Raw genomic sequence first — 23,130 nt, forward strand, 5'->3', positions numbered from 1 at the left:
ACTTAGAACCTGTGACTCCAATATCTTTATATTTTCTCAGGGACAGATAACATTGGGACACTAGCATTCTCAGCACAATGCATGGCACATAATAGTTATCTGATAAACATTTGTTGATTTTTTTATCTTCTTTCTTTCTTCCTTTCTCTCTGCTTTTTTCTTCTTTCCTTTCTCCTTTTCTTTCTTCTTTCCTTTCTTCCCCTTCCCCCCCCTCCCTCTCTTTCTCTTCTTTCCCACTGAACTGGCCAGGGGAATGCTAAAGATAACGTTTACCTAGATTTTGGCGAAGCATTTGACAAAGTATCTGCCTCACTGAAAATCAACAAGGATTTTCCCCCCTAAGAACTGCCCCCCCCCCCTCCAACTGATCACACACAAACATTGCTAGGGTAGCATTGTTTTCAGTATTGGACAATTTTCTATACTTATGCAGAAATCTTAATTCTGAGTCTAGTTTCTTTTGGCATATATAGAGAGCCAACCCTAGTGTCCAGCAGAAATATCTACTGGAATTAGGTGTCCAAAGGGAAGAATGAGGGAAAGGCTTGATGATTTCTCTCCCTTGCAGTGACAGCAGTGAATGTGATTAAAAAAGTCTGTAAGCCATCCCAAAGGAGTAATACGAAAAACAACTAGAAACATTTCCTTAGCGACACAAATAAGATCATAGCAAACATACGGGTTGCAAATGGTTGGATGTGGTCACTGTATTTATTCATAATAGGTTTTAATAATGCCTTAATAATGGAAAATAACACATACATACATGAATATAGTTTTCCCTGAAGTTTTTCTTGGGCTTGGAGAAAACTGTCCAACTTTTCCTAATCTCTTTGGTCCTTGGAATCAGGGAAAGAAGTCTTAACCCAAGGTTTCTATGCGTGAAGGCTCTGGTGATATTATCTTCCTTCCGGTCAGATTGGACATACAGAAGGACAGACACCAAGGCTTTGGCACATCCGTATCCGGGAGAAGTCTTGCATAGCTTGTTAATGAAAAGTGATCATCTCGGACTCCATAGCCTCTTTCTGCTAACAAACTCTGATCCCCTAGAACATCCATGGAACCTGCAGTGGTCCCAATGACCCAGAGGCCCAAAGATCAGGATATGGGTAAGGATATAAATAAAAATAGGCACTATACAATATACATGACCCACATCACGGTTCTGTTCTTCAGCATGCTACCTTTCACCAGCCACTGTTCCTGTGTGGTCAGTGGGGGAACTCTGGTAATCAGTTCATATTTTTAGGTTCTATTGGCAAACCACCTGACCGCATTTGTTTTCCCGGCATTCTGTAACGTGGCAGCTCCATCAACCTCCATTTTGATTTGCAGGGAAATCAAGGCACCATGAGCAGAAGCAAAGTAGTGAGTGATTATCGATAGAAAAAGGATAGATTCTGCTCACTTAAAAAAAAGTAGACATTCACAATAGGATAAAAAACATTTGATCATTTGATTTTATCGAAATGATTTTTTTTTGACCATCTCAAGTTTTCCTTCCATTCCTCCATTTTAGGTTTATGTTTTCTATTCTAATCTTAAACATTATTGAAAAAATATACATTAGCACCATCACAGTTGCTTTTCACAGAGTGCATATGAAATTTATCATGAACTCTGACATAATTAAAAACCTGCATATTTTGTGATACCAGTCTGTATATTTTGTGATACCAGCAAGAACTGCTATGTTTTCCTAGAAACCATTCCATTAAAATGCAAAGAAAAATCCAAAATAAAAATTAAAAAAATTGTGTTTTCATGTAGCACCTTAAGAGGGTTGTGGTTTTGCTTTTTCAAAAAATTACAATACAAAAGTAACAATATAAACAATGTACAGATTGAAAGTAAACCATAATGTACCATGATAATACTACAGGAACATTTTGTCACAGAACTACATACGATGTAGAGTACGTAAAATGCAGTAGTCTGGCTGCAAAAGACAAAATGAGCATAAAGGCAGCCACAAGAGAGACATTTTACGTACAAAAATATTAAATCACAATAAATAATTTTAAACATAAATATTAAACTTTACATCATTAGGATATTCCACATATATATATATGTTTATGTACACACACATACACACATACATACAAACTCTCACGTACTTATGTCTTCACACCACATACTTACACACACAACTGCACACATGTGTGCACACACACACACAAACACACACACACACACACACACACCAAAATTTAAGGTGGAGGTATTGCATTATGATCCTTCATCCATCCCATAATGGTATCCTTTTTAGAGCACCTAAAAGAAAAAAAAAACACATGGTTCTTCTTAATAATGAGGGTTTATCTTTTACAAACTTTAAATTTTTCTAATTTAATGATGATGACAGATGTTAGCATTTAGATATCGCTTAAGATATGAAAAGCACTTTAAAATAATATCTCATTTGATTTCCACAAACATCCTGTGAGTAGGTGCTATTTTTATTCTCCCATTAAAGAAGGAGAAATGAAGGCAAACAAAGATTATTTTTAAATATGTGTATTTATATAATCTATATCAGATTGTTTACCATCTCAGGAAAGAATGAAGGAGAGAGAAATAGAATTTGGAACTCAAAATGTTTAAATTTTTAAATGTTTAAATTTGTTTTAACATATAAGTGGGGGAGAATATAAACTATATAACAATAAAAATATTTGTATATATATATATATATATGTTTAAAATTGCTAGCTGAATAATATTCTATACTAATGGAATTCTCATTTTCTTCCTCTTATTGATGTTATTGAGTTGTTTCAATCCTGTATAATTCTTCATGATCTCATTTGGGGTTTTCTTAGCAAAAACATGATCTTAGAATGAACATGATATTAGAAGCTCTCTGGTCTGAGCTGTCCTTGACCAAGAATTCTCTCTAAAAGATCGCTCGCAGGTGTTCATTCAGCCCCCAATTGAGCCTCTCCCTCCAGACGATTGCCTCCAATCCTGGACAGCTCTCATTGTTAGGGCATTTTTCTGATACTTTCACTGATAGCAAGCACTTTTGTCCCCATCTGACAGCCAGGCTAAGGTACGGGAGGCCAGGCCCTCTGGGAAGCTCAGCACCTCACTTCTTTGAATTGTCCTTCTACTGGGTGGTTTCCATTTTTCTCAAGAATCAGAGAAAGCTTTGCTTTTCCTCCCTAGGGGACAAATGGCTGAGGGAGTGAGGGCATTTGGAGAAGGAAAAGTTACCCTTTTCTCCTTAATTAGTAGACTGATGATCACAGGATGGGAGAACTAGAGCTAAGAGCAACCTTAAAGGTCACACAGGTGAGAAAACTGAGTCTCAGAGAGGGTGAGCTGCCTAGAGTCACACAAGTCAGTAATGGCGTGGTTAAGATTTGAACTCAGGCCTTCCTAGCTAATGCTCCTTCCACCACACTGCACTGCCCTCTCTGATGGCCAATGGTATACAAATTGATGCATTTTTGGAAAGGGGACTGGGGCAATCATGATCTATTAGACTATAAGCTCCCTGAGAGCAGGTGACTGTCTTTTGTCTCTTTGTGTAGCTCCAGTGCTTAGCAAAGTCCATGACATAATAATAGTCATTTTAAAAATGTTAACTAAATTGAATCAAATCAAGTGATGATCCCAGGTGTGGAAAAGAAGGTATTTTTAGGCTAAGGAGGAAGGAGTGGGGAGTGAGAAAACAGAGGGAACAAAAGGAAAACAAAACAAGAAGCTACAACTACTGACTATACTGGCCCCAAATTGTCCCCTTCCCCTCTCTTTTCCCTATTCCCCCTTGATCCCCAAAGACAGACCCATTAACAACCTACCAGTATCAGAGCACTCGCACCTCCAGGCCGGTTCCAGAAGACGGTGTGCATTTTCCACAGTATCCACCACATTTCCCAGTGACTTTGGTGCCATCCTGAAAGGAGATGTATCATATTAGGTAGCAGCTATGGTGGTAGAATGTTTACTCATGTGCAGGGATGGATGTTCCCAAAGACCACCCCTGCTGCCTTTTTTATTTTCTAAAGGTCAGAGCTTCCTCATAGAAACCCCGCTAAACAACCTTCCCTTTTATCAATGATTCTAGTAGGTGAGGAATCCATCTGCAAACAACTGTAAAAAGAATTATTTTGTTAGTCATTTAACCCACCAGTCACTGAAATCATGAAATGCACTTCCCATTTCCTGGGAGAAGGTGATAGACTCAGGGAGGCAGATTAAGACATACATGGATGTTTCATCTGGAATTATGGTTGGTCATTGCATTTATCAGTTATGAAATCCTTCAAGGTTGATCATCTTTACAATATTGCTCTGCTTGTATACATTTTTTCTGGTTTTCCTCACTTCACTTTGCATCACTTCAGACTGATCTTTGTAATCTTCTCATATTTTTCTGAGATGATCATCCTAATTAGATATCATAGCACACAACAGTATTCTATCATATTCATATACCCTAACTTTCCAATTGATGGGCAGTTTCTAATTCTTTCCCTCTGAAAAAGGAGCCTCTATGATGATCTTTTTCTTCTTTCTTTGGGGATGATAGGGTTAAAGCTAGTTAAGATCTCAGAGCATCCTTGAGTTCAATCCCCCATTTATAAGTGAAGAAACTGAGGGGCTAAGGACTTTCCCAGTGTCACACAGCTAGTAAGTACTTACTTGCTATTAAGTCCAGGACTCTACCCATCATACCATATTGCCTTTAGGTGCTCTTTTAACTCAGTTCTTTTAGACTTTCTAGCTTTTCAAGGAAGGAACTGTTCTATTTTCCTTGTTTTTTCTCCCCCCTTCTCCACAGTTATGTTCTTATGACCTTTAAAAAGGGGTAGGAGTTGAAAATAACAAGAAATGGGGTTCTCCTTATACTGGTGGTGGTCTTCCTTTTCCAAGTTTCCACAGCCAAGCTGACCTCCATTTTCCTAGTTAAACCTGCCTATCAAAAAGAGAAGGCCAGAAGAAATAGGCATCCGTTTCTGGGGAAGACGTGGATTTTCTGATAGGTTAGGGGAATGCAGATGGTCTTATCTGTGATAAGAAGGGCAATTTTAGAGAAACCTATGAAATTTTTGTATGAACTCATGCAGGGTGAAGTGAGAAAAACCTGGAGAATAATTTGCACAATAAGAAACAACTCTAAAGAGATAAAGAACTTCAAAAGACCCAAGAATTTGGATGAATGCAAGGACCAGCCACTATTTCAGAAAAACCACCTACCTTCTTTAACATCTTTCCAAGTGTTTCTGACATCACTCTCCTTATCATTTCTTCTAGCCCAATAATGTTCCACCACAATCATATACTACAACTTGTTCAGCCATTCCCCAATTTATGGGGATCCCCTCAATTTCCAATTCTTTGCTACCACAAAAAGAGCTGCTATAAATATTTCCATACATAAATGTCATTTTCCTTTTCCTTGTGTTCTCTTTAGGATATAGACTTAGTAGCAGTATTGCAGGGTCAAAGAGCCATGGTTTTATAGCTTTTGGGTAACTATGCATATTTGTTAAAAGGATTTTCTTTTTCTTTCTTTTTTTCAACTAGGGGGAAAGGAGAGATAAGAAATTATAAATTAAAAAAAAGTTTTAAAAAATTTAAAGGCTCATATTTGAACTGTTAGAAGAGAAATCACATCAGCTTAGAGCTTGACAAGACTTTGGAGGAGGTCTAGATGAGCTCAAAGCAAAATTTAAAATTCCCTTTGTAACATGGTCAATAAGTGGTCATCTCTGAAAACTTCCAATGACAGGGAACCAATGCCTCCCAAGGCAGCTTAGTCCATTTTGTAAGACCTATAATTATTAGAATTCTAGCCCTTAAATTAAGCCTCAATCTCCTTCCCTAGGCATTGAAGGGATTTCATTCTCTGGAAGGGATGACTGTGTGTATGTGATTCAATTCCCACCTTCTCCAAGGCGCTTTCCCTGACTACTACACTTTAATCAGTCAATAACCCCTACCACTTAGTACTTAATTATATATCCATAATCAGAGAATTGCAATAATTACTCCTGATTCTAGAGGTCCATGGTGGCGTATGGACTGCCATTAGTTCAAAGTCTAGTTCTATTTCTGCTAAAGGCATATTACCTCCCTCCCCCATGCCAATTTTCATTAGATTTTTCCCCTATTAGATTATTGTGTGTTTGCTCATATTTGTACATGTTTTATCCTCCAATAGAATATAAATTTCTCGATGGCAGATATTTTAACATCCCCAAACATCTAGTATGTTCCCTTTGCTCTAAAAAGTTTTTGTTTCAGTTAAGCTATCAAAGTCATTTTAGATTTATTTGCTTTTGTGGTATTCAGCTAAGCCTTATTAATTTTGGACTCTTTGAATTTGGAATTCAGACAAGAGGCTGGTTTCAAGTATAGCTTTATACTAATTATGAAGAAAAAAAAGACTTGCTAAAGCAAATGGATAAGATAAATGAGATCAGAGGGAGATCTACAGGAAAAATAGTTGTACAACACTGTGTCATAGTCTATCTCTTATGCCTTATCATCTATTTTGAAGAGCAGAAAGCTACCTGTTTATCGTCTATCTTTCTAGGAAGGAGAGAAAACTCAGAATCAAATGAGTACTAAGTAATCTAGTGCTTGAGAAACCTAAAGATTTCAGTTATTCATGCAAGAACTTACTATTTGACAAAAATAGGTGGGAAAACTGGGAAGTAGTTTGGCAAAAACTGGGCATTGATCAACATTTCACACCATATATTCAGGGAAGTTCCAAATGGGTATATTACTCAAAAATAAATTACTAAAAAATTAAATGATCAAGAAAAAAAATCACCTAGCAAATTTATGGATAGGGACAAGATATAAAGAGAATCACAGAAGATTTTTAAAAAGGCAGTTTTGGTCATATACATCTAAAAAGGTTTTTTTTTTTTTGTGGTTGTTGTTCAAATAAAATAAATGCAGCTAAAATTAGGTGAAGCAGGTAAATGGGAAAAAATCTGCATAGCAAGTTTTTCTGATAAAGTTCTCATTTTTAAGATATATCAGAAAATGATTCAGTTTTATAAGAACAAGATTTGGGAAACAATCAAAGGATTTGGAAACATTTTCAAAGGAAGAAATTCAAGCTATAAATAACCTTATTTAAAAAAAAAATCTTTAAGTCACTAATATTCCAATTAAAATAACTCTGGGGTATTACCTCACAACTATCAGATTGACAAAGTTAACCAAAAAAAGACAAATGCTGGAGGGACTTAGGAGAACCAATCTATAAATTCAATGTTGACGGAGTTTTGAATGTATCTAGCTTTTCCGAAAAGCAATTTGGAACAATGGCTAAAAATTTTAGCTATCACACCATGTATTCCTTTTGACACACTTATGTCACTACTGAATATGATATACTCCAAAGAGATTGAAGAAAAAGGAAAAGGACTCAGATATGCAAAAATATTTATAGAAGCTTTTTTTTTTTTTTGTAGTGTCAAAGAATGAGAATTTGAGAGGGTGTCCATCAACTGGGGAATGATTTAACAAGTTATGGAATTTCCATGTTCTGGAATACTACTGTGCTATAAAAATGATGAAGGGGGTAGTTTCAGATAAATCTGATGGTATGAACTGACACAACATGAAGAAAGAAGAACAATTTTTTTTACAATAACAATAATATTGTAAAAACAGAACGACTTCAGTGAAGTTGTTTATCATGAATGACTCATGATGAAACACGTTCCCCACCTCCTAATAAAGAATTAAGAGACTCAGAAGGCAGATTGAGACATATTGTATGTTGGACATGGCCAGTGGGGAAGATTGTTTTGCACAACTATATGTGTTTATAACAGGAGTTTTGTTTCCTTTCTATTTCAATAGGGAGGGAAAATGAAAAGACAGTGAATTTTAGTTTGTAAAATAAAACCTAAAAATTAACAAATGTGAATTTTTAGATGAGAGCTCATCACTTAAACTAGTTCTTCTTAATCATATATATAGAAAAACCCCAAGCATAAAGAATAAGCACTTTCTAGATTATGATATGGAGTTGGATGGACAGTCCATCGAGCTCAGCCACTGGTACCTATATTCTGGGGACAATGAACTGGACCCAGAATGAAGGGAGAGGAGAGCAGGTGAGTGCATATCTTGGAAACTGTGCAGTGTTTTAAATGACTCCAAGTTGCTCAATGAAACAAAAATCCATGTTTGTCATATCTATGTATTTTTGGTAAGTAGCTAGTGTGTTGGATTGAAAGGAAAAGAAGAATTTGAATCCTGTCTCATAATAATTATAGATGTGATCTAGGTCACCAACCTTTCTTAGTCTCATCTGGAAAATGGGATTAATAACAGCACCTATTTTACAAGGTTGTTGTGAAAATCAAATAAGATAATATTAAGTGCTGTATAAATGTTACCATCATCATCATTCTGTGGGTCTGAGTTGTAAAATCTGAGTTTCTTAAAAATTAAAGATCACCAAAAGGACAATGGGATGATACATGATGGGCAAAGATGAATATCTTGATGCCTCACTCTCATTCATCCTACATATTTGATTAATTGCCAAGTCTTATGTTTACCTTTCCTAGATCTCTTATATATGACCCCAATCTTTCCCTCTGCAATTCAACCTCCATATAATGCTAATATAATTTTCCTTAAGTACCAATCTGACAATGTTACTGTCTTACTCAATAAATTGCTGTGGCTCCTTATTGCTTCTAGAATAAAATGTAAACTTTTCTGCTTGGTTTTCACAGCTTTTTATAAGCCATTTTTAATTTAACTTTTCAGTCTCATTGTATGTTACATCCCAGCATACACTATATGATCTGCCCAAATTCTGCTCTTTACTAGTGGCATTTTATTTTCCATTTCTAAACTGTCCCTGATGCCTTGATTGCACTCCTCCCCTCAACTTTCCCCTACTCAAAAAGTATTTAAAAAAATCAGTGTAGGAAATATGGTCATAGATTTTTGGATGAGGTGAGGGACTAAAATTTCCTTTCCTTTTCCATACCAAGTGCTGGTTCCTGACACAATCCTCTCTACCTTCCCAAAAATTTCCTGAAAATCTTTAACAGAGAAGGAAATATTCATTACAGTATCAGCCTAAAAGATTCAGGGAAAAAATGGCACCCAAAATCTACAACTGTTACAACTGCCCTGCAAAAATAACGATTAATTATAATAACAGCTAACATTCACTTAGGGCTTGAAGGTTTGCAAAATGCTTTAAATATGAGATCTCATTTTATTCGCATAACAAACTGCTGTTATTATTACCCCTTTATCGATAAGAAAATTGAGGCAAGACAGTTGTGTAATTTCCCCAGAGTCACAGAGCTAGTATGGAGCCGACAGAAGATTTGAACTTGTCTTCTTGACTCTAAATCATACATTCTAACCACCATAACACCTAAATTCCCACAGGTTTGGAGTAGACTGGGGATAATGAAAAAACTATTGATTTTAGAGATAAAGGATATGAATTCAAATCCCACCTGTCATTTACTCTCTGTGTGATCTTGGGTAAATAATGGTCCTTGGTATTTTCTTATTTATAAAGTGAGGGGCTGGACCAGATGTTCTCTGTGGTCCTTTGGAGTTTAAATCTAGACCCTATAATGCTATTGCACAAAATATAGAGAGACGGAATTAGTTTTAAAGGCCATCTCCAGTATCACTTAATCACACTCAATCTTGGTTTCCTCATTGGTAAAATGGTCATAAAAATAGCCACAGGACTGATCTCACAGGGTGGTTGTGAGGCTTCAATGAAAGAATCTTGGAAATAAGAAGCACTTATTAAGTGCCAACTATATGCCATTTACTTTATGAGAGACTGTAGTAAAGCAATTTGCTCACTTGAAAGCATCGGTTCTTATGTATTCGGCATCCCTGGAAAACCTCACCTGTCAACATCCAGGCACCAAGCAGCCTGACACCCCATTTTTGTTCCTTTTTTTCATTACTTTATTTTACCAATGTTCACAAAAGCAGAACTCCATCCTGCTAATTACCGCCATGTCTGGGTTGTGGGCTATTTCCTGCTTTTAGCTTCATGGTTAAGCAGCTCCCCTAATTACCCAAGGTTGTTCACATCTCATTGAAGAATTTACCACAGGAGAAGCTTGATTAGGAGATGGGAGGGGGGCACCAGTTAGTGCTTTGCACTTGATTTAATTATCAAAATCTTTTCTCAGCCTTCTGCAAAGTAGTTTGAAAGGTAATGTGGGGGGGGGGGAGTGGGGGGATATACACTTTATGCTATCAAAGCAATGACAAAGTTATGGATGAATGTGTGTGTGTGTGTGTGCATATATATGTGTGATGTGATGCTGAGATGGGGGAGGGGGGTGCTTACCGGTGACTTTTTAATTTCAGAGACAGCATAGTTCCCTTGTGAAACCCATCTGGATGCATCTGTTAACGACAGGCCAGTTCCATAAAGATTGATGCTAAAGCGTCCCTGAAACAGATGGCCAAAGAAAATTCTCAGTTCAACCCGACTTCCCAGCTACACAGAAGGAGATGAGGCTGGATGGAGCGGGGATCTTAGGGGTGTAGACACAGACCACCCGCTCCGCCCCCCTCATTGTACAAATGAGGAGCTTGGGCAAATCATCCAAGCTTCCAGAAGTAATAAGTGATGGAGGTTGGATTAGAGCCAGATCAGGAAACTGAGGCTAGTACTAATATGTGCTCCCTATTCCACACTCATTTGCTATATGAGGATTTGGACACCTTCGGGAATTACAAGAGTGAATGGCCATTTTGATTATTCTAGGATGATCTTGTGGCTGAAGCTTCCCATTCTTTGGGATCCCGTCATAGGGTGGTCTGCCCTGGACCAATCTCAGCAACCCCAGTGCTTGCTTCCCCAAGGCAGCCTGCAGGAAGATGTGCTTTCTTGCAGATGGCCAGCAGAGGGTGCCCTCAGCCCACTCAGTATAAGCTAGATGCCCACTGTTAGGGAAACTGGATCTATTCCCATTTCCTCCGAGCCCCCTTGGAATGTGCTGCAGCTCTCTGTCGGGATCTCCTAGGAGAAGGCCAGAGAGCACGGGCCTGGTGTGGGGGTGACCTTAGAGGTCAAAGGCCAACCCATCACTTCACAGCAAAAGGGAGGTTTGCATACAAGTCCCAAGTGGCAGAACTGAGGTTTAAGCCCCTGCCATCTGGTCCCTGGAGCCTTTCTCCCCCCATGGTCCTGCTTTTTCTAAGCCAAACAACATTCTTTTTCACGTCTTCTATGACCCATCAATGAATTCTTAAGGTGATAGAGGGAGCCTTAGCTCCAGTCCTGTCTTCTCATTACAAAATGAGGAAACTGAGCATTGCCTACAGTCATAGGGGTAATATCTACTAAGGGGCTCTGTAGTCCATTAGGGTTTTCCAAGTACTTTACCTACATTTTCTCACATGATCTTCACAGCTACCCTGGAGGAGCAGGAGGCTGTGATAATTTTTTTTTTTTTTTTTTGGCAAGGCAATCAGAATTAAGTGATTTGTCCAGGGTCACACATCTAACAAGAGTCAGGTCTGAGGCTGGATTTAAACTTAGGTCTCCCTGAGCTGATGCTCTTTCCACTGTCCCACCTAGCTACCCCTATGGGGACTGTTATCTGCATTTTAGAGATGAGGAAACAGTCCTGCCCAGACTGAGCTGATTAGCGCATCAGTCCTCCTGACTCCAGATTCAATGTGCTGAATTGTCGCTGTGCCTGGAGCCTCATCTGAGACTGTGGCTTTGTCAAAACTAGCTTATTGCAAATGAAATATATAATATAAGCTTTTTTCTTGGGATCCACAACATTTAATCCAATGTCTTACAAAAAGCAGGCATTTAAGTGTTAAATAAATTTTGGTAATTAAAAACATCTCAACCAGTAATGGAAAATCCAGTATTGTATAATGATTACGTATGTATATTCAAATATAAATTCTTTTATATGTGCAATTCTATATAACTTTTAAAATGACATACAGTATAGAGATACATCCAAATCTATCCATTCATTCATCATCTATCCATCAAACAATCATCTATTTATATATTCATCTACTCATCCATCTGTATCTATCTCTTTGTCTATCTCTTATCTATCATCTGTTTATCTACCTACTTATCTATATATTCATCTATCCATCTATCTCCCTACTTATGTAGATATCCATCTATCTGTCCATCTGTTTATCATTTGTCTACCAATTTATCTATATATCCATGTCTGTCATATATCTATCCGTCTATCTATTATATATCTATCCATCTATTATCATTTATTTATCTACCTATTTATCTATATATTCATCTATCATTTATTTATCTACCTATTTATCTATATATTCATCCATCTGTCTGTCTATCTATCTATTAAAATAGTTTCTTTTATTCACGTTTTTTCCTTGCTAGGATGTCACTCAGCAGGAACATTTCTTTTCCTCTTGGTACAAACCAGTGTCCTAGGCTATGTCCTAGCATAGTAGATCTAAACTAAGATTTTCCGATTCATGGTTTGAAATCCCATGTGTTGCACAAAGCCTTCTAGATTTTGAAGCTTAGCCTGTTTTCCCCTTGCCTAACTTTCCTACCATGATGACAGTTCTAAATGACCCAAAGGAACTGATAACTTCCTTCTAAAAGTCAATGACCTTGAATGGGCTCAAGTTACCCAGTAGTCTTGCTGTCCTTCCAGGATGGCTTCTCACCACTGGCAGATTGGGGACCCTGCTTTATAGACCCTCCAGATCGAGGGGGTGGAATTTGGTAGATATATCATGGAGCAAGGAGCAAGGACATTTACCCTCTTAAAGAAAGGGAGGAAAAAGTTTAGGCCCAGATAAGCTTGACTCATTTGAAGTGATATGTTTTAATTCATCTCATTCTCAAGGCAGGATGAAGTAGTGGAAAGTGCTCCAGAGTCAGGGGATCTGAGTTCATATTCTGGCTGGGTTTTATCATCAATGTACAGCTGAAAGGGCCATCTACTCTGCAAGATCCAACTCAAGCAGAAATAGGGGCTGCTTATCCATCCATAAGGATCCCTGGGGCCACAGAGTAATTGTTTATTGGATTTGTCTTTCCATTTGTTCAATATCTTTTCATGTGGTTTGGGTGACACTTCAGAAGGTTTTGGGTTGTGAGTTTGACCTCCAGGCTCCAGCCCAGATTCCATGTAATCCTTTCACATAAACTGTAGTTCTTTGCTGCCATGACCGCACCAGGCCAATGGGACCAGACCAGGAGTTCTTCACTGTTAGTGTATCATGGATTCCACGTACAATATGGGGAACCCTAGGGATCCTTCTCAGAATCGTGTTGTTAAATATATAAAACACATATGATTTATAAAGGTAACTGGTTACATTGAAATCAGTTAGGAAAAAAAATATCAAAGAAACAAATTCACCAGCCCTGGGTTAAGATCCCCTGAGCTAGATGGTCCTTTCCAGATCTAAAAGCCATTTCTAAATGAGGGAATTGGGCTAGCAGTACTCTCTGATCCCTTTGTGAGCCTCAATTTCTCTATCTGTAGAATGACTCTACAATTTCTCAGTTCTGACCTGGCTCTCTGATTCTGCTTCCCTGTTTGTTATGGAGACTGTGTCTACGGGGCATCTGTTTTACAAGTGCTTGTGTCAGCCTCTGGCATTCTGCTGAAGTCTTTAAATGGCCAGGGCAGCTGAAAGTGGGTCACCCACATCAGGGACATGTAGAAGCACAGCAGAAGGCAGCAAGAGCGGCCCAGGCTTGGGCCAGCCATGGCTCTTTAAAACGAGGTCACATCTGCTATGAACCGTCTCCAGAGTAAGAGCTCTATCTGATGACTGACCAGGCTGTGCAAGCAGGAAGGGTCCCTTCCCAAATGACATCATGCCACAAATTGATGGCAAGCTTAGATCCCCCAACACCAGGATTTATTTGTGCTCAGTTCCACTGGATTGTTAAAAAGAGCTTCAAAGACCGTCCCAAATACAATCACCAGCTTTAGCTCTCAGGGAAGTACAATGGAAAGAAAGCTGTATTTGGCATCCAAGGGCCTATGAACCCTGCTACCTATGGGATCAGTTCTAGTTATGACTCAGTTTCCTCATATGTAAAATGAGAAGACTGGACTATATATGCTGTAAAATCCCCTTCACTTCTAAATCTAGGAACCTTTTACCTACAAATTCATGAAAAATTTCTATTTTTCTTTTTCTAAAACTAGATTATCTTTTTCAAGAAGCCTTTCTGATCTCTCTAACTTTCAGAGCCTTTCCAAGGAGAGGAGTTACCATCTCATCTCCATATATTTTCTATGTGCCTAATTATGTCCATGTGGTCCCACTCCTCCATTAGAATATGAACTTCCAGAGGGCAGGACTATGTTTTTGCTTACTCTATGCGCCCAGTATTTAGCCCAGGGCCAGGCACACAGGGAGTATACCGAATAGTTGCCTTGTATATAAATATTAGTCATTATTATTGTTAAACAAGAAAAGGTGTACGATGCTTAAAAGGTAGCTATTATTGTTATCACTGGAAGCAAAAAGAAAAAAAAATCACATTCAGAATGCCTGAGAGAGGATCCAAACCAATGGAAAAACCATCAGAATATTGAAGTTATCCAAATGTTGTAGAACCTGCCCTTTGAAACTTTCAGTTTCTCCACTTGGCAGGCCTGGCTTCCTTATGAAAGGCCCAATTTTCCATTAAGTCATTTTAATTTTCTTTTCCTCTAAAAAGTTCCCATTTTACCCTCCTTGGGTGTTTGGCAACACTTAATTAAAGTTGGCCTGAGAAAGAAAGTTAAAAGGAGAATACGTTTTTAGGTAGGAGAGGGACCTTTGGCTTGTAGGCACTCTACTCTTTGAAGGCCCAAGACATATGAAGGCCATGTTCTAGCTCCAACCCCCATTTCTTGTTGAGATCAATAACCTCATGTTTGTCATGTCTCGTTGACACTAAAGAGATTTTAACATCTTTTCTGAGAAAGAAACAAGGAAATTTCTAATTTTTTAAAAGACAGAGAAAGGATTTTAGCTGAGCTACTTTGTCAGGGATCATAAAGTGGGACTGAAGAGAAGCCCTCCATGGGGATTTTAGATTTTGGTGGATGCAATGGCTGAGTCACATCCCTTGAGTTACACCCCCCCACACATCCCCCCTGAAAACTGAATCCCAAGCCTTCCAAATCAGATGGCCAAGGGCGATTGACTTGATGCACTAACTCTAGAAATGGTTCTGGCTGTCAGAAAGCACAAGGTGGCTGGGGAGGCTTTTGGATTACAGGATGGTGGAGTCTTGATTCTCTATTTCATTTTAATATTGGCAGTCAAGGCAAGAGGGGCTCGGACATACCTGGGGACACTTTGCAGCACTGTAGCAATCTCCAGCAGTGGCAAAAGGAACGGGACGTCCATCGTGTGTCCGTGCAAACTGCAAGTCTGTGGCTATGGGAGGTTCAGTGGCAGGATAAGGAGAGAGTTGAGTTGGAGGAACAAAGGAGAAATGAAAAGGGAAAGGAATTGGCAGGAGATGGGGAGAGAAGTGTGAGAGAGAACAAAAGACCAAGGGGCAGCAGGGGGGAAAATGGGAGAAAAAGAAATAATTCAGCATGTGATTTGAGCTCCTCCAGATGTGTGTTTACTTTGGTGGGCCAGTGAACTCCTAGCACTGGCTTTTTTTTTCAACTCAATGTATAAACCAAAACATTGATTCTTACATCAAAAAATTTGTCAAAGTACTCAATCTAAACAAAAGATAATTGGATGTTCCAGGAATCCCAGAGCAGTAGGGAAATATATAAGAATTAGGGCAAAGGGGAAAAAACAGCAGCTCTGAAAAATGATTTCCAGCTACTTAAGAGATTTTTGTTCTTCTTTTATGCATAACCTACTCTAGTAACTTATGAGCAGCGATAGCTGCCCAAACACAAGGCAATGAGACTATGCATCTTGAAATTGTTAATGGCAACTTAGAAAGTTTTCTTCCAGTCAGCAAAACAAGACAACTCCAAGCTGGCTGATGTGCTAGGAATCTGTGCTGGAGTTTCTGAGCTTGGCTTTGAACCTGAGGATGGCAGACTAAAAAAAGTCATCTTGAGACAACCCAGGAGCACAGCTCCATTTGGGCACAGTTTCCTCCCCCTCTCTGCCTGATTATTGCCATGGGTCACCAGAAAGGACACTGAAACAGCTTTAGGTGCCCAGCACCAATGGAAAACCATGTCATACTTCAAAAAGAAGAAACATCTGTACAGATGTGAAACATGGTTGCATGAATTCTCTGAAGGCAGAATGGTAAGAGCTCTTTCCTTTTTTTCTTTCCTTTATCACCCTTTCTCTTTCTTCACTTTCTCTTTTATTTTCTCTTTTTTCTTCCTTCTTTTTTTTTACTTCTCTTCCTTGCTCTTAACTTTCTTTTTTCTTTCCTTCTCTTTCTTTTTTTGTTCTTTTTTTCTCTTTTTAATCTTCCCTTATATCCATTTTTCTTTTTTTTTCTCTTTTACCTCTCATTTCCCCCTCTCTGTCTCTGTCTTTACATCTCTCTATCTCTGCTTCTCTGTTCCTTTCTTTTTTTTAAAAGATTGCAATACCAGCTTCTTGAAGTCAGGAGGAGTCTGGATGATACTTTTTTTTTTTTTTTTAATCTTGAGGGCAAATCAAGTTCAGTCTACCTCAAGGGCAAAGTAATCCAATATACTCTATCAGATATAATGAGGAAAAATTAATTATTCATGATTCTGTTTTTCTTCTATTCACTGCAACATGTTTAGGTCTTTTTGCTGCCCTCAGCTGTTCCTTTGATTAATATCCCTGGATGGCTGAAAAACTAACCAAAGACAGTGCCGGTTAGAGTTAAATCTGATCATAGACAAGCTAGGTGAAAAAATCATAATTCTATGTCCTTTTTTGTAAAGTGACTAATAGGCAAATAAAGAAAGATCTGTGAATGGGGGGCAGTGTAAGAAACTCCTTAAGAGGGAAATGCTCTTCATTAATGCAGAGAGCAACCATCTAGGACTATACTTCGATTGACCATATATCTATTAATTATGTACTCAGTCACTATGTGCCAGGCCCTGTGCTAGGCAACAGGGATAGAAAGATAAAGATAAAACAGGCCTTGCTCTTAAGCATCTTTTATCTTATAGGGGAGAAACAAGTTGTACAGAGATTTGTTCAATCATTTTAAGTTGTGTCTGACTCTCTGAGATCCCGTTTGGGATTTTCTTGGCAAAGATACCAGAGTGATTTGTCATTTCCTTCCTTCTGATGAGGAAACAAGTCAACAGGTTTAAGTGACTTGCCCAGAGTCACAATAAATATCAGAAGAACTTGAACCCATTTCTTCCTGATTCCAAGCAAGACTCTCCACCATGTTGTCTTGATGAATGGGAAAAACGAGCATTTTGATCTCTCCCGGCCCTTCCACCCTCACCCTACACTTTATGCTATTCCCCCACAGTAACTCACTTATTATTTGCATAGTGGTCAGATCCAGCCTGACTTTGCGGAAGGAGGAAAACCCGGCTGCCGTGTAATCTTTCCGACAGTGGCAATCTTCTCGCCGGCTCCCATTGTAAGGGCATTCGGTGGGATTGTGGAGCCTAAAGCCAAAGATATTTTTTTCTATTAATCGGGGGGAAATTTCTGAAAACACTTTGTAGAATCCGGAAGGTGGGGTTTATGCTTTGCTCACCTGTGCCCATAAACCTCTGAGAAGTTCTCGGAGTCACTACTGACAAGGGTAATGTATTCTTTGGGCTTGTCGGACTGCATGCCAGCACAGAAGACCTGGAAGACAGACAGAATGGCAGCTCCTTGAGGGCAGGTGTTGTCTGGCTGGCTTGGATATGTAGCCCCCACAGAATTTAGCAAGGTGCTTGGCACATAACAAATGATGTGTTTTGCTGTCAATTTATCTCTGTCTCTTTTTCTCTCTCCCTCTCTCCTTTCTCTCTCTCTCTTTTTCTTCCTCCTCCTCCTTTTCTTTTTTCTTCTTCTTCCTCCCTCCTCTTCCTCCTTCTTCTTTCTCTTTTCTCCCTCTCCTTCCTCCTTCCCCCTCTCTGTGTCTCTCTCTTTCTCCCTCATCTCTCATTCTTCCTTTCTTTCCATCTCCCTTTCTCCAATCTTCTCTCTCCTCCTCTCTCCTACACATGTATACCCCTGAAACTGTCACAATTGGGGGGACAGTACCTCAATCCAAAATCAAAAAGGGCAATTAAACAACTAGAAGAAATTAAAGAAGGTGAAATATTTTATCAATAGCTTGAAATTCACCTTGAGAATTCTTCCAGTGATTGTGAGATAATACTCCCCATCTTCAATGACACCTTTCATCCTTTTCATCTCTTTGCAGTTTCTGGGTAACTCACCTGGGGGAGGAAAATTAATGTTCATAGATTACTTTGTACATAGTAAGCCCTTAATAAAAGCTTTTGTCATTCATTTATTCATTCATCCAACCATCCATCCCTTCACCCATTCATCCAACCATCCACCTATCCATCCATCCATCCATCCATCCATAGAAGACGGGGACCTCAGAATCACCTAATTCAGCCTATTTCTTTTGCAGAAGAGAAAACACAGGCCAAGAAGGTGGTGTTATCTACCCAAGGTTCATTAGGTTCAAAGTAGCAAAGTAAGTTTTGCCTAGGTTATGTGACTCCAAACCCAATGTTCCTTCCACTGAACCAGTTAGCCTATTTATCCCAATTTGACAAATATTTATTGTGTGATGTACTATATGAGGTAGAGATAAATATACAACAACAATAATATCATGATAGATTTTGGGAGGGGGGAACAGATCAGCCACTCCAGTCTATTCATTTTACAGAGGAAGACACTGATGTCCAAAGAGAGTAGACCAAGCATAGAGATGCTGAGTCTCAGGATGGAGATCTGAACCCAGGGCTTCCAGCTCCAAAGCCAGAACTCCTTCCCCTGTGTCAGGATGCTGGGTTCCTGACCTCGAGAAGCTTAGAAGGTAATAGGGAAAACAAGTGATTTAATTACATCAGTAGTTCTTATACAAGGCTGATATCCCACAGTCAACATCATTTAGGCTATATTTTCCTATTTTATTTGAAAGTAAACTATGATCCAACTAGTAGCATGGAAAGATTTAATTTTAAACTTCCTTCTCTGCAAAGGAAAATGTTCCTCTCTCACTGAAAGTTTAACTATTCAGTTAAATTCAGCAAACGATTATTAATCAGCTACTACATGCAAGGCACAATCCTAGGCACTGGGGAATAGGAAGTCAAAATCAAACACAGGTTCATGAACACTTCTCTCAGGAGTTATGTTCAATACAATGTCTAGCACATAGTAGGTATTTAATCAATGTTTGTTTCCTTCCTCTCCCATCTGTTCTGAGGCAGGCAGGAAACAACCACATTGGTTGCCACTGAAAAAATCCATTGAGTAGATTGAAGATGTCAAGGAACCTTTGACTAGCAAGGCACATGAGATCACAGAACACAGAACACACACAGACACACGCACACTCCTGGGAAAGAGGGTGAAGGAAACCTGGTGAGGCAAAACCCACAGAGGAAGATCCTGAGGTGAAGAAGGGTGAGAGGGTCCCTGAAGAGGCAAAGAATTTAGCCAAGAGTCCAAGTAAATCAAGACCCACTAGGAGAAAGCTTCTAGGGAATCTTGATATGAAGAGGGTGGATGAAGGGAGTATCTTTGCTTCTGAATGACCAAAGAAATTTACTTAAGACTAAAGCTCTATGAAACTTTTTTTGGGGGTGGTCGTTCCTCTCTTCCTATATAATTGGTGTAAATAGCAGTTATATCTGGGCACTATATTCCACAGAATTTTGGAAAGAGCAACATGGCACCTCAGTTGCTCTTTCCCTTTCTTCCTCCTCTCCCTGAGAAATAATTAACATAAAGCAATCTGAAGCTTTTTGAGAGTATAGGTTATCTATTATTTGTCTTCATATTGCTAGTACCTATTATTGGCACATAGTAGGGGCTCATTTATTGATTGGCTAATTGATGGATAGAATATTGGTAAGTGGAGACTGCTGGGAGTCTTCATGGAACAAGTCATGGCTTTATTTATTTGCAGGACAAATGGCACTGTCCACCTGAAAATATTTTAGTGGATGGTATAATTTCTAAGAAGTCAACGTCCTGACAAACCCGCAGGAGGTGGGGGTGAGAGAAAGCTATTTCACTCGACAAAGAACAATCTATTCCAGCTGGTAAACTTACAGTTATGGCTATTGTGGCAGGTTCTTCTTTCTTCAGGTTTTAACTCAATGGGGCACAGACTGCTTGGCTGGTCATCATTCGTTAAGCACTGCACCGAGCGATGCATCACGCCAGCTCCACAAGTCACCGAGCACTAGAAATCAAACCTTGGTCAGCCGGGCAGCCTTGAGGCGCTCCCCCTTTCCTCCTACCCCAGTGAGATGAGCCGGCAGAACTGGAGAGGACCCTTACCCACTAAATCATCCCTGGATGCTCCAGAGAAGTAAATACACCGAAGCTAGGAATAGACTGCATCCCAAAGGGGATGAGCCTGCTCATTCCCCAAGGGATATTCAGAGAACTGACAACTGGGAAATCCCCATGATCTCTCCCATGGACATCTAGCTTCCCAATGAATCTAAATGCCTTTTCCTCAAGTTCAGAACCATAACCAAGCACTTTGTTTCCTAGAGAGACCAGGGGAATAACATAGTCTAAAACTTGCTTCAAAACCATCTATGATATTAAATAATTAAAAAAGAAGGAATATAAATTCAGCTAAGTAGGGATGGTAATTAGTTAATTAATAGACCGGTTCTTAGTTAAGGAAAGAATTTACTCGTTATATTCTGGGGAAGTTAGGTGGAATATTGGATAGCAGATTGCCTGAAGTCAGGAAAACATAAATTCAAATCTTGCCTTAGATGCTTACTAGCTGGGTGACCCTATGTAACTTATCAAACTTCTCTCACTCTCAGTTTACTCATCTATAAAATGAGGATAATCATAGCAACCTACCTCACAGAGTTGGTGGGAGAATCAAATAAGATAACATCTTATTTTTTGCACATCTTAAAGCACTCTGCAAATGCCATTGTGCCTATAGTTTTTGGTGCACTGGGGCAAAACCCTCATTGCCCTACCCTACTAAAACTTTCCTAAAATCGTAGCCACAAGATGGCTAGAAAAGTCCTTCCATTTTCTGTGGGTCTTTACACCAATATAACATGGTCTTAGTGTTTAAGGATACCTTTCTAAGGCATTTAATAAGAAAATGGTTTAGAGAAGAATCTGATATGGTTTAGTCAGAGCCAATCGGAGGCAAAAGTGAAGGGGGCACCCTTTTACTTTCTCCTCTCTCCTGATATTCCTGATGACCTCCAAGCTAAATCAACCCTGCCTCCCACACTAGTCTGTGTTCCAAGTTCATTGGACTTTGCCCTCAGCTAATGATGGTCCAAAAGGAACCTGATCCCATGCAAGGTGTATTGTGTCCATCCCCCAGGTACTGGCATTTTGATATAGGGTTTCAGGTCCCCCAAAGGCTAAAAGCAATGCATCTCTAATGATGGAGTTTGGGGCACAGTAATTGGAAAAGGAGGACAGAGAGATGGCCACAAGTCCCTAGACTCCAGAAGCCAGCCTCCCTGTGACCGGATTGAATTTCCTTTTGGATGTGGATTTGATTTAGCTAATATACAAGATTCAGCTTCTCTATATCTGAAAGTCCTGAGGCACTGAGACCCTAAGTGACTTGACCAGGATCACACAGCCAATCTCCTTCAGAGCCAGAACATGAACTCTTCAGCTTCCTGACTCCAAAGCTGATATGATCTTGTCACTAAGTCACCTTCTTCCCACGCTTGGTAATTTGTGCTCATATTCATAGGAATAAATATCAGGAAGCCCCCAAACCAAGTTCAGAGTGCTCTATCGATAAGCTTTTAAGCACAGAAGAAACATCTTTAAGACCAGATCAAACAATACATTAAGAAAAGAGAAGCAAGAGGAGAGTCTTGCCTTTGTGTTCCCTCTGAAATCACCCTCATCCTGTGCTTCTCTCCCCACCCCCTACTCTGTTCCCCTTCATTCCCCCTCCTTTCTCTGCTGGGTTCTGACCACTTTCACCCAGGTCCCCACAAATCTAAAATGGACAAAGGGAGTTTTGGAGTTAGGTCCATTGCTGTGACAGAATAGTCACAGGCAACGCCTCGGGGCCGCTTTAAAACTCCCCCCAAATTTTCTTATTATTGTCGTTCTTTGATTTCTTTCTCCCAAGTACATCAGTAGAAGAAGCCGGGTAGGGAGAATGAAAGAGCATTTTGGGAAGGCTGGGGCTGTGTCAGTCTTCTCTCATCAGTTCATTCCAACCTTACAGCCCCTGCTGTGGAAGGAGGTCACCCTTGGACGTGTTAATGGGAGAGATGCTGAGAAGAGATTGGCTGCCTGGCCCCCCCAGAGCTCCTTCCACATCCATTTATCAGAGAAACATCACTCAATCATCTACTTACGCTTCCCCAATTTCCAACTCGCCAGGTGGCTGAGACGGGGCACTCCCTCAGGAAGCAGGGATGGATGCTGGGAGGCTGGGTGCCCGGGCAGTTGATGGTGTTCTGGTAGCCGTACTCATAATGATCTTTCCCGGTGTAGATCTCACTACATGAAACTAGCCTTTGTTTATAACCCTTGCCACAGGTCACCGAGCACTGTGGAGAGAAAGGTTCAAGAAATGACCCAGAGCAGCTCTCAATGGGCATCTAACCTCACTTCTGCCACTGACCTGGTGATCCCAGAGCCTTCACTTTGTTTGCTCCGGGCACCCAGGAGACAAGCAAGTTCACACAATTGCTTGGAGGGATTCACTGTCAGCAGTGACCTGGATCCTCCATTTGGGGGGAGTCACAGACTCCACTGTCTGAGGAGGAGAGAAGCTGTCTCTCCAAGCCTGCTCAGACATCCCCGGGAATAAATCAAATGGTCAATCCACAGGCGTTTGGGGGTCTACTATGGTCCAGGTCTGCACAGTTGTAACCATAGTGGAGGAGAATTTTAAAAGAAGCAAACAATTTAGGAATTAGGGTCTTCTCTGGTCTATTTCTTTTATTCAGCTTAATCAGTTGTTTGTTTTAATTAAGGATCCCTCCTTCTCTCCATTTATTATTTCCTCCCTCC

The 23,130-nt window shown here is 39.7% G+C and overlaps 1 protein-coding gene across 3 annotated transcripts in view; it reads right to left on the bottom strand.

The window, feature by feature from the left end:
- Positions 1-599: 599 nt before the first annotated feature.
- Positions 600-23,130, bottom strand: part of ADAMTS9 (ADAM metallopeptidase with thrombospondin type 1 motif 9) — a 184,322-nt gene continuing 161,791 nt past the window's right edge. For all 3 annotated transcript variants that reach the window (XM_003762344.3, XM_023498097.2, XM_031953629.1), the window contains 9 exons: positions 22,470-22,664; positions 20,200-20,332; positions 18,244-18,338; positions 17,663-17,757; positions 17,437-17,570; positions 15,320-15,411; positions 10,337-10,441; positions 3,813-3,907; positions 600-2,280 (listed from right to left, as the gene is read on the bottom strand). In XM_003762344.3, the coding sequence (XP_003762392.1) occupies positions 3,818-3,907; positions 10,337-10,441; positions 15,320-15,411; positions 17,437-17,570; positions 17,663-17,757; positions 18,244-18,338; positions 20,200-20,332; positions 22,470-22,664 (939 nt within the window). In that variant the 3' untranslated portion in view covers positions 600-2,280; positions 3,813-3,817. The remainder of the gene's footprint in view (positions 2,281-3,812; positions 3,908-10,336; positions 10,442-15,319; positions 15,412-17,436; positions 17,571-17,662; positions 17,758-18,243; positions 18,339-20,199; positions 20,333-22,469; positions 22,665-23,130) is intronic.

Source organism: Sarcophilus harrisii, chromosome 1 (assembly GCF_902635505.1).
Source record: "Sarcophilus harrisii chromosome 1, mSarHar1.11, whole genome shotgun sequence".
Taxonomy (NCBI): Eukaryota; Metazoa; Chordata; class Mammalia; order Dasyuromorphia; family Dasyuridae; genus Sarcophilus; species Sarcophilus harrisii.